Source organism: Falco naumanni, chromosome 20 (genome assembly GCF_017639655.2).
Source record: "Falco naumanni isolate bFalNau1 chromosome 20, bFalNau1.pat, whole genome shotgun sequence".
In the NCBI taxonomy this organism is placed as follows: domain Eukaryota; kingdom Metazoa; phylum Chordata; class Aves; order Falconiformes; family Falconidae; genus Falco; species Falco naumanni.
Genome location: NC_054073.1, coordinates 3778218 through 3788084, shown reverse-complemented (window position 1 = coordinate 3788084; position 9867 = coordinate 3778218). Strand labels below are relative to the sequence as shown.

General features: G+C 70.2%; 2 protein-coding genes across 3 annotated transcripts; both read left to right on the top strand.

Annotated features, from left to right (window-relative positions):
* Positions 1-89: 89 nt before the first annotated feature.
* Positions 90-1974, top strand: NABP2 (nucleic acid binding protein 2). 2 transcript variants are annotated; one of them, XM_040618905.1, is made up of 7 exons: positions 90-172; positions 454-548; positions 636-774; positions 879-950; positions 1039-1120; positions 1243-1309; positions 1429-1974. In XM_040618905.1, the coding sequence occupies exons 2-7, from the start codon at positions 470-472 to the stop codon at positions 1599-1601; spliced, it is 612 nt and encodes a 203-aa protein (XP_040474839.1). In that variant the 5' UTR covers positions 90-172; positions 454-469; the 3' UTR covers positions 1602-1974. The 2 variants fall into 2 exon arrangements, with proteins under 2 accessions (XP_040474839.1, XP_040474840.1); XM_040618906.1 differs by lacking the exons at positions 90-172; positions 879-950 and having other exon boundaries at positions 230-548.
* A 2166-nt stretch (positions 1975-4140) lies between these two features.
* Positions 4141-8632, top strand: SLC39A5 (solute carrier family 39 member 5). The gene is made up of 10 exons (XM_040618711.1): positions 4141-4252; positions 4371-4554; positions 4675-4849; positions 5522-5691; positions 5789-5926; positions 6006-6066; positions 6140-6352; positions 7675-7755; positions 7828-8018; positions 8160-8632. Exons 2-10 carry the CDS (start codon positions 4399-4401, stop codon positions 8241-8243), a joined length of 1269 nt encoding a protein of 422 aa, XP_040474645.1. The 5' UTR covers positions 4141-4252; positions 4371-4398; the 3' UTR covers positions 8244-8632.
* Positions 8633-9867: the final 1235 nt, after the last annotated feature.

Here is a 9867-nt window from a genome sequence, read left to right as displayed (position 1 = left end):
GGGGCATGGGCGGGGTTTCCTCCTTACCTCCCCCTGGGACCCGCCTTCTTCTGCTATTGCACTGCTATTGGTCAGAGAAGAGGCACGTCCTCCGACCCCGGCGCGCTGATTGGCCGCCTGAGGTGGCGGCCGGCAACTTCCGGGAGTGCCCGCGGCGGCGGCGCTCTGGCAGGTCAGCGCGCGCAGCGGGGCGGGGGGGGCAGCACGGGCAGGGCCGGTGAGCGCCCCCTGGCGGCGGGGCGGGAGGGCAGGGCCCCGAGCACGCCCGGGCCGGGCCCCCTCCCTGGTAGCCCCCTCCCCGGTAGCCCCAGAGCCCGGTGGTCCCAGCGGTGCTGCCCCCGCCGCTGGCTGAGCCCCATCCCCGGGGGCCCGTCCCTGGGGCGCCAGGGGGTGTGTCCCCCCCCACCCCGCGGTGTCCCCTTGTGGGGCTGGGGGTGACGGCTGCGTCTGCAGGGCCCCCGCCGGCACCATGAGCACCGAGACGCTGGTGAAGGACGTGAAACCGGGGCTGAAGAACCTCAACCTCATCTTCATCGTGCTGGAGACGGGTGGGTGTGATGGCGGGGGGGGGGGGGGGGCGGGCCGGGGCCACGCGCCCCCCCCCCCCGCCCCCCCTGACCCCCTGCCACCCCCAGGCCGGGTGACGAAGACGAAGGACGGGCACGAGGTGCGGACCTGCAAGGTGGCCGACAAGACGGGCAGCATCAACATCTCGGTGTGGGACGATGTGGGGAACCTCATCCAGCCCGGCGACATCATCCGCCTCACCAAGGGGTAGGACGGGGAGGGGGCACCCCCGGGGTCCCCACCCACCCCCCAAACGCTCCCCCCCGGCCTGACACCCCCAGCCTGACGCCCCCGACCCTTCCCCCCCCCAGGTACGCGTCTGTCTTCAAGGGCTGCCTGACCCTCTACACGGGGCGCGGGGGTGACCTGCAGAAGATCGGCGAGTAAGGAGGGGGCCGGGGGTCTCGCTGGAGTTGGGGGGGGGGGGCTGGGGGGCAGCAGGGGGACCCCATCGCCCCCCTTTGCTGGCAGGTTCTGCATGGTCTACTCCGAGGTGCCCAACTTCAGCGAGCCCAACCCCGAGTACGTGGCGCAGCAGTCGCAGAGCAAAGGGGTGAGTTGGGGGTGGGGGGGGTGGGGGGGCACAAGCTGTCACCACCGAGACCCCCTGGCCCCCCGAGCGCGACCGCTCCGGCACATGGGGTGTCACCTGGGGTGTCACCATCTCCTCTGCAGGCCCAGAACGAGAGCGTGAGTCCGGCTGCTTCGCAAACCAGCCAGGGCCCCCCCGCAGCACCCCCAGGTAGGTCACACAGCCCCCTCCCCACCTTGGGGACATAGGAGGGACCCCCGGGTGTCACCCCCCCAGCTCGAGGGTGCCTCCAACATCACCTTCCTCCTGGTGTTCTGCTCCGCTTCCAGCCCCCGACAGCCAGAACGGGAATGGGCTGAGCCCGGGGGTCCCCGCGCACCCCCCCAGCGCTCCCGCGCACCCCCCCAGCGGCCGCATCACCCGCAGCCAGCCCGGCCACCCCGGCCCTGCCGCCGGCCCCGTCAGCAACGGCAAGGAGACGCGGAGGAGCAGCAAAAGATAACGGGCTGGGACCCCCCCACAGCCCCTCTCCCTCCACTCCCCGGTACAGTTTGAGGGGGGGTCCCCGGCCCTGAGCAGCCCCCAGGGTGAGGAGGGGGCTGGCTGGGCCCCGCTGGCCCCACTCACGTGCCTCCAGGGGGGGGGCGAGGGTGGCCTGGGTCCCCCAGTCCTGGGCCGGCTGGGCTCGGGGGTCCCGGGCAGGACGGGGCTGAGCCGCGTGACTGCAGCCCGGCCACCCCTGGGTCTGGGGGTCCACAGCCCCCCCCCCCCCGGCTGTGCCCCCCCCCGCACCCAGCCACCGCCTGCCCTCGTGTGTGCCAAGGCAGGCGCCTGGGCCCTGTTGGGGCGGGTGTTAATAAATGTTGATTAATGAAGGCTGACCTGCCTGGCCTCGCCTGCTCGCCACCCCCAGCCCCGGGGCGGGGGGTCCGGGCCCCCCTCGCCCTTTAAGGCCCTCCCCGTGGCCCCTCCCGCCACGGGGGGTGGCTGGGAGCAGCGCCTGGTGACCCTTGGCCCCCCACCCCCCCCCCCCGGTTCAGGTGCAGCAGACGGTGCGGCCGTGGCACGGGGACGGGGCACGGGCAGTGGCGTGGCCCCCCCACCCCCGCCATCGGCACAGCGCGGCCCCAGGTGAGACCCTGGGTGGGGGGCGCGGCGGGGGGGTGCTGGGGGGCGCGGGCGATGCCGGCGTGGTACCCAGCGGGACGTGGCCCCGCAGATGGGATGATGCCGTGAGACCCACCAAGGTGGGGGGGGGGGGTCAGCTCTGGGGAGGGTGGGGGCACCCCTGGCGCCTCGCGCCGCGGTGGGGATGGCGGTGGGGCGCCAGCTCCCGGAGTCACGGGATTTTCCCGGCCCCACGGCATCGGTGGGTCCGGGTCCCACGTGGAGTGGGGCGGACGGACCCCACGGCCATCCCGCCCGCGCTTGGCTGTTCCCACAGCCCCCACGGTGGGGTGGGAGCTGGAGGGGGTGGGGTGGGGGGGGGGGGATGTGGCCACGGTGGGGCTGTGGGTGGGGGGCTGGGGGGCGCGGGTGGGGGGCTGGGGGAGCGCGCGCCCTGCTGGGGGGGTGCCACCAGCGTTATCTCCCTGCCCGGTGAAACATTAACTCCAACACAAAAGCTGCCCCAGTTGCAAAACCTTCCCCTCAAGGACAAGTGTCACCGCGTGTGTCCCCCAGCCTTGTCCCCACGCCCCCCCCCCCCCCCCCATCGCCCACCCTGGCAGCCCAGTCGATGGGGAGCATGAGGACAGCTGGTGGCCTTGCCCGGCCCCCTGCCCCACTCCAGGGTGGGTGTCCCTTGATGGGGGACACAGGGACAGCTGGTGGCCTTACCCAGTCCCCCCAGCCCCTGTCCCTTGATGGGGGGCACAGGGACAGCTGGTGGCCTTACCCAGTCCCCCCAGCCCCTGTCCCGTGATGGGGGGCACAGGGACAGCTGGTGGCCTTACCCAGTCCCCCCAGCCCCTGTCCCGTGATGGGGGGCACGATGGTGGCCTTGCCCAGTCCCCCCAGCCCCTGTCCCTTGATGGGGGGCACGATGGTGGCCTTGCCCAGTCCCCCCAGCCCCTGTCCCGTGATGGGGGGCACAGGGACAGCTGGTGGCCTTGCCCAGCCCCCCAGCCCCTGTCCCTTGATGGGGGGCACGATGGTGGCCTTGCCCAGTCCCCCCAGCCCCTGTCCCTTGATGGGGGGCACGATGGTGGCCTTGCCCAGTCCCCCCAGCCCCTGTCCCTTGATGGGGGGCACAGGGACAGCTGGTGGCCTTACCCAGTCCCCCCAGCCCCTGTCCCGTGATGGGGGGCACGATGGTGGCCTTGCCCAGTCCCCCCAGCCCCTGTCCCGTGATGGGGGGCATAGGGACAGCTGGTGGCCTTGCCCAGTCCCCCCAGCCCCTGTCCCGTGATGGGGGGCATAGGGACAGCTGGTGGCCTTACCCAGTCCCCCCAGCCCCTGTCCCGTGATGGGGGGCACGATGGTGGCCTTGCCTGCCCCCCCAGCCCCTGTCCCTTGATAGGGGGCACAAGGACAGCCAGTGGCCTTGCCCAGCCCCCCAGCCCTGCTCCCCCGTGGGTGTCCCTGCGCCCCGGTGCAGGGCCACGTGTCCCCCGCCATGTCCCTGGTGCCGCCTGTTGCTTTCCAGCTGTCCCCAGGGCGGGGGGACACCCCCACATCTACACCCCACGGGCCGGCGAGGGGGCTTGGGGACACCGCAGCTCCCACCGCCTTCGCACCAGCGCCCTTTTCTCCCCCCAGCTCTGCCGGGGACCCCCGCCGCTGCCTGCAGGATCCGGCCCCATGGGCCCCCCTGGGCTCCTCCTGGGCGCCCTGGGGCTGCTGGCTCTGGGGGCCGGGGGGGGGGCCGGGGCAGGACGCGGCGCAGGAGCACGGCTACTACCTGCAGCAGCTCTTCGGGCAGTACGGGGCCAACGGGACGCTGCCCTTCGAGGGGCTGGCGCGGCTGCTGGGCAGCCTGGGGCTGGGCCGCGTGCAGGTGGTGCAGATCCAGCACGAGGAGCTCGGCCATGGCCACGTCAGCCACCTCGACCTGCTGGAGGTGCAGGAGGAGAAGCACCGGCACCGGCACCCCCTCTGGGAGCATGGCGGGGACCCGGCACCCAGCACCCCGCCACCCAACCGCCCCTCCAGGTACCTGGAAACGCACCCCCCGCACCACCCCCCCCGCCGTGCCCGCTGCCGGGGGGCTGCCCCCAAAGCTTGGCGTGACATGGGGTGGCTCATTCGTGCTCATGGCCCCCCCACCCAGCCCGCGGCCATCCCAGACAAAAAGCTGGATGAAGCCGGTGCCCGTTGAGCCCCCCAGTGCTGGGGTCACCCCTGGGAGCCCCGGGGCCCCCCCACCACCCCCCCGGCGGGACCAGCCTGGCCTGAGCCTGCTGGGGAGGGTGCTGGGCTTGGAGCACTCCAGCGTGGACCACCCGCACGACGACGTGAGTGGGGCTGGGGGGTACCCGCTGCCACATGCTGGGAGCCCCTGGGGGGCCACAGTGGGACCCAGGAGCTGGGCACACCCCCCTCAGCGCCACCCACCACTACCCCCCCCCCCCCAGTGCCTCAATGTCACCCAGCTGCTGGTGAATTTCGGGCTGGACGCGGTGCCGCAGCTGACGCCGGAGCAGTTCACCCTCCTCTGCCCGGCCCTGCTCTACCAGATCGACAGCCGCGTCTGCATCCAGCACAGCGATGAGGTGACGCTGCCTCCCCCGGGGGGGGCCCTGTGGCCAGGTAACCCCAACCCGGGCCCCTCGCTGGCCCCCGGCCCCGTTGGGTCCCCAGTCCCTGCAGCCCCATTCCCAGGGCTGTCATCACCCTGGGTCTCGCATCGCTGCATCCCCGTCCCCAGGTACCCCCTGTCTGGTCCCCGTGTCCCCTGTCCCTGCACCCTGTGGACCTTGTCCCTGTGTCCCCATCCCTAGGTACCCCCTGTCTGGTCCCTGTGTCCCCTGTCCCTGCACCCTGCGGACCTTGTCCCTGTGTCCCCATCCCTAGGTACCCCCTGTCTGGTCCCCGTGTCCCCTGTCCCTGCACGCTGTGGACCTTGTCCCTGCGTCCCCATCCCTAGGTACCCCCTGTCTGGTCCCCGTGTCCCCTGTCCCTGCACGCTGTGGACCTTGTCCCTGCGTCCCCATCCCCGGCTCCTCCACCACCAGCTCCCCCAGCCCTTCACCGCCACCCTGGATCCCTCCAGAGGTGACTCCCCACATCCCCAGTCCCTGTCACCCCATCCCTGCATCGACCATTCCTGCATCCATGCCCCAGCCCCAAGTTCCCATCCCCCCACATTCCCACTCCTGGAGTCCCCATCCCTGCATCCCCAAGGACCCCCATCCTGCATCCCCATCCCTGGGGGTCCTGCACCCTCCTGCTCCAGCCATGCCGGTCTCACCCGCCCCGCAGCGCTGGGCTGGGGGCTCCTGGCCGTCACCTTTGTCAGCGTGCCCTCCGCCCTGGCCGTCGTCCTGGTCCCACTGCTGAGCCGCAGCTTCTTCCGCTCGCTGCTGGCCTTCCTGGTGGCGCTGGCCGTGGGGACGCTCTGCGGGGATGCCCTGCTCCACCTCTGGCCCCACGTAGGTACCCCCACCCCGCAGGCTGCAGGTGGCGTGGGGCACCCGGGGGACACCGGGGTGTCGGGGTCTCCTGAGCCACCCGGTCACCCGTGTCCAGGCCCAGGGGGGGCACCAGGAGACACCGGCGGAGCCAGGGGCTGCGGTGCTGCAGGGGCTGGCGGTGCTGGGGGGCATCTACCTGCTCTTCCTGGTGGAGCTGCTCCTGGGGATGCTGCGGCGGAGCCGGGGGGCCACGGTGAGAGCCACGGGCGCTGGGGAGGGCGGGGGGCTGCCACTGGCTCCGGCTTTGCACCCAACGCCTCTGCCTTCCCCAGGGACGCTCCCCTGGAGAGACCCCCAGTGTGGTCGTGGGGGCCCCGGCACCATCCCGAGGAGGTAGGACCCCTCGCCCCCTGCAGTGCCCGTAGCCCCTGGCCCTGGCCCCCACCCCACATCTCTCCCACCGCAGGGGCCGAGCTGCGACACCTGACGGCACCGGAGCCAGAACTGGAGCTCAGCCCCCACGGGCACCCCCACGGGCACCCCCACGGGCACCTCCACGGACACTCCCACGGACACTCCCATGGCCCCACGCTGCCCCTCAGCCCCGGGGCCGCTGACATTGTCTGGATGGTGGTGCTGGGCGACGGGGTCCACAACCTGACGGATGGGCTGGCCATCGGTGAGGGGCACGGGGAGACGGAGCCAGGGGGACAAGGAGCGCACGGGGACAGGGGTGCACGGGGACAGGGGTGCACAGGGACAGGGGTGCACGGGGACAGGGGTGCACGGGGACAGGGGTGCACGGGGACAGGGGTGCACAGGGACAGGGGTGCACAGGGACAGGGGTGCACGGGTTGCTGGTGCATCGGGGCACAGGGAGAGAGGGGCAAGGGGTGCACAGGGACAGGCGTGCGCAGGGTGCTGGTGCATCGGGGGACAGGGACAGGGGGACAATTGGTGCATGGGGTGCATGGTGCATCGGGGCACAGGGATAGGGGTGCGCAGGGTGTCGATGCATTGGGGCACAGGGACAGGAAGACAAGGGGTGCACAGGGACAGGAGGTGCACAGGGACAGGAGTGCAGGGGGTGCTGGTGCATCGGGGCACAGGGACAGGGGGACAAGGGGTGCACAGGGACAGGGGTCCACAGTGCGCTGAGCCACAGGGGTGTACAGGGCGTGCGGTGCATCGGGGCACAGGGACAGCGGTGCACGGGGTGCACAGTGCGTTGAGGCACAGGGACAGGGACACAAGGGGTGCACAGGGACAGGGGGTGCACAGGGACAGGAGTGCATGGTGCGTTGAGGCACAGGGACAGGGGGTGCCCAGGGTGCTAGTGCATCGGGGGACAGGGACAGGGGGACAATTGGTGCATGGTGTGCATGGTGCATCGGGGCACAGGGACAGGGGGACAAGGGGTGCACAGGGACAGGGGGCCACAGTGCGCTGAGCCACAGGGGTGTACAGGGCGTGCGGTGCATCGGGGCACAGGGACAGCGGTGCACGGGGTGCACAGTGCATTGAGGCACAGGGACAGGGACACAAGGGGTGCACAGGGACAGGGGTGCACAGGGTGCCAGTGCATTGGGGCACAGGGAGAGAGGGGCAAGGGGTGCACAGGGACAGGGGGTGCACAGGGACAGGAGTGCACGGTGCGTTGAGGCACAGGGACAGGGGGTGCCCAGGGTGCTAGTGCATCGGGGGACAGGGACAGGGGGACAATTGGTGCATGGGGTGCATGGTGCATTGGGGGACAGGGGGACAAGGGGTGCACAGGGACAGGGGCCCACAGTGCGCTGAGCCACAGGGGTGTACAGGGCGTGCGGTGCATCGGGGCACAGGGACAGCGGTGCACGGGGTGCACAGTGCGTTGAGGCACAGGGACAGGGACACGAGGGGTGCCCAGGGTGCACGGTGCCCAGGGGCACAGGGACAGGGCTGTGCAGCGCATCGGGGCACAGGGTCCATGCAGGTCTGGGGCGAAGGACCCTCTTCCCGCAGGTGCCGCCTTCTCCCACAGCCTCTCCAGCGGCCTCAGCACCGCGCTGGCCGTGCTCTGCCACGAGCTGCCTCACGAGCTGGGTAGGTGTCTGGTCCCCCCCCCAGCCCTGGCACCCCCGTGGCCCCCCACCACCCACCCTCCTCTTGCCGCAGGTGACCTGGCAGTGCTGCTCCGGGCGGGCACGGCTCCCCGCACCATCCTGCTCCTCAACCTGCTCTCGGCCCTGCTCTCCTGCCTGGGGGCAGCGGTGGGGGTGGCCGTGGGGCAGAGCGCATCCCACCTCACCCCCTGGATCCTCACCACCACCGCCGGCATCTTCCTCTACGTTGCCTTGGCTGACATGGTAAGGGGGAGGCCGGGGGGACGGCCAGGGTGCTGGACCCCGTGCCGGCCCCACTGAGCCCCTGCTCTGCCCCAGCTCCCCGAGACGCTGCGGCGTGCCGAGACCCCTGGCGAGGGCACCTGGGGCTGCTTCCTCCTGCAGAACACGGGGTTCCTGCTGGGCAGCGGCATCATGCTGGGCATCGCCCTCGCCGAGGGACACATCCATGCCTGGCTGCAGCCCTGAGCATCCCCGGGGCTTGGCCCCACGCGCCCCCACGGCCACCCGGAGCAGGGAAGCACGGCGGCTCAGCTGGAAGGACGGCAGGACCCTCAGCACGCCCCCAAGACTGGACTGTCACCCCTCCTCCCGAGACCCTCAGCAGCAGCCGCCATCCCTGGAAGGCTCCGTGGGGGGAGAGGATGTGGGGTCCCCTTTTTGCGCCCCGTGTCCCCTCCCAGGGCGCCCAGTGCCCCCCCAGGGTGGGATGGCAGTGGGGCACTCGCATGTCCTGCTCCGGGGTGACACCGAGTGAGTGTCCCCTTCCCGCTCGCCCTGGACCAGCCTTTAGCGGAGAAAGGACGACAGGACATAGAAGCAATAGCATTTTAATAAACATAATTGATTCAAAGCCACAATATGAATAACAGGACTTGGTCGCAGCTTACATTGTATAAAATAGATCAAGTCTGAATGCTTTTTTCTTTTTTTCTTTTTTTCCTTTCTATTTTTTTTTTTATTTCTTTGTAGTTCCTTTCCCACCCCCCCTCCCCCCCTCCCTCCCTCCCCGAAGGTGATGCAGGATTTCTGAAAATACATATATGGAACATATCTGAGACAAAAGTCACCGCTCACTAGGCTCAGGCAGGGGTGAGGAGCTGAGGGGGTAGCGTCTGCGCGGCGGGGACGGATGGCTTGTTGGGCTGATTTCCTTCTCCTACATACCGCCTCACACGTGCCCTAGGACAGCCCGGGGGCTGAACGGTTCTGCGTTCCCCTCGCCCCACACGCTGGGATTCTGCTCGCTCCGGTTTCCTCTGCCCAGAGACAAGTGCTTGGCTGGGGGGGGGGGGGGGGAGGGGGGGGGGCTGATTTCGGGGCTCTCTGGGGCGCCTGCTCCGGAGAAGGGCGAGAACCCAGCAAGCGTGGGGGGACATGGCTCAGTTTGCCCACCAAGGCACCCGGCACCTCGAGGCCGCCGCGACGGCCCCGGGGGGATTTCATACTTTTTTTTTTTTTTTTTTTACATTGCACATCAAAATTCTACCCTACTTGCGGCGGGTCTCACAGGGTGGGTGTGCAGGGGGGACGAGGGGCTGGGAGCCCCCGCGTGCCCCCCAGAGCGGAGCCCTCCTCGCCGGGCCACGCACTTGTGCTTTGAACCAGTGGTTGAAGGATGAAGCACCTACAGAGGGGAGGGAGACGCCTGAACCACCGGGATCGGCGCCGGGATCGACGCCGGGATCTGTACCGCAGGACGGAGCGCGGACCCTGCCTCTGCCAACTGGGGACGGTGCCGATGGCGGGGACGCTTCGGGCACCGTCCCCTGACGCTGGCACGCTCGCCTCTCCCTCCCTGCCCAAGGACAAAGGCATCCACGTTAAAGGCCCTCAGCAAGAACGGCTGCCAATTAAGGCCACGCTGCTGACGAACATCAGCGCGACCGCACGCTGCTTTTTGCTCAGCAGGTTCCACATTTCAGTGCACCGGAGGGGAACGAAGCCGGGGAGTTAAAATCAAAACACCTTCGGAGGAGACGGAGCAGCTGCTACCCAGGGACACGCGGGTGATGCTAAGCGTGCGGGGCTGGCACGGGCACCGGGGGGGGGGGCTGGGGGGTGAGGGGCTCACCTGAGGCCGCTCTCCCCC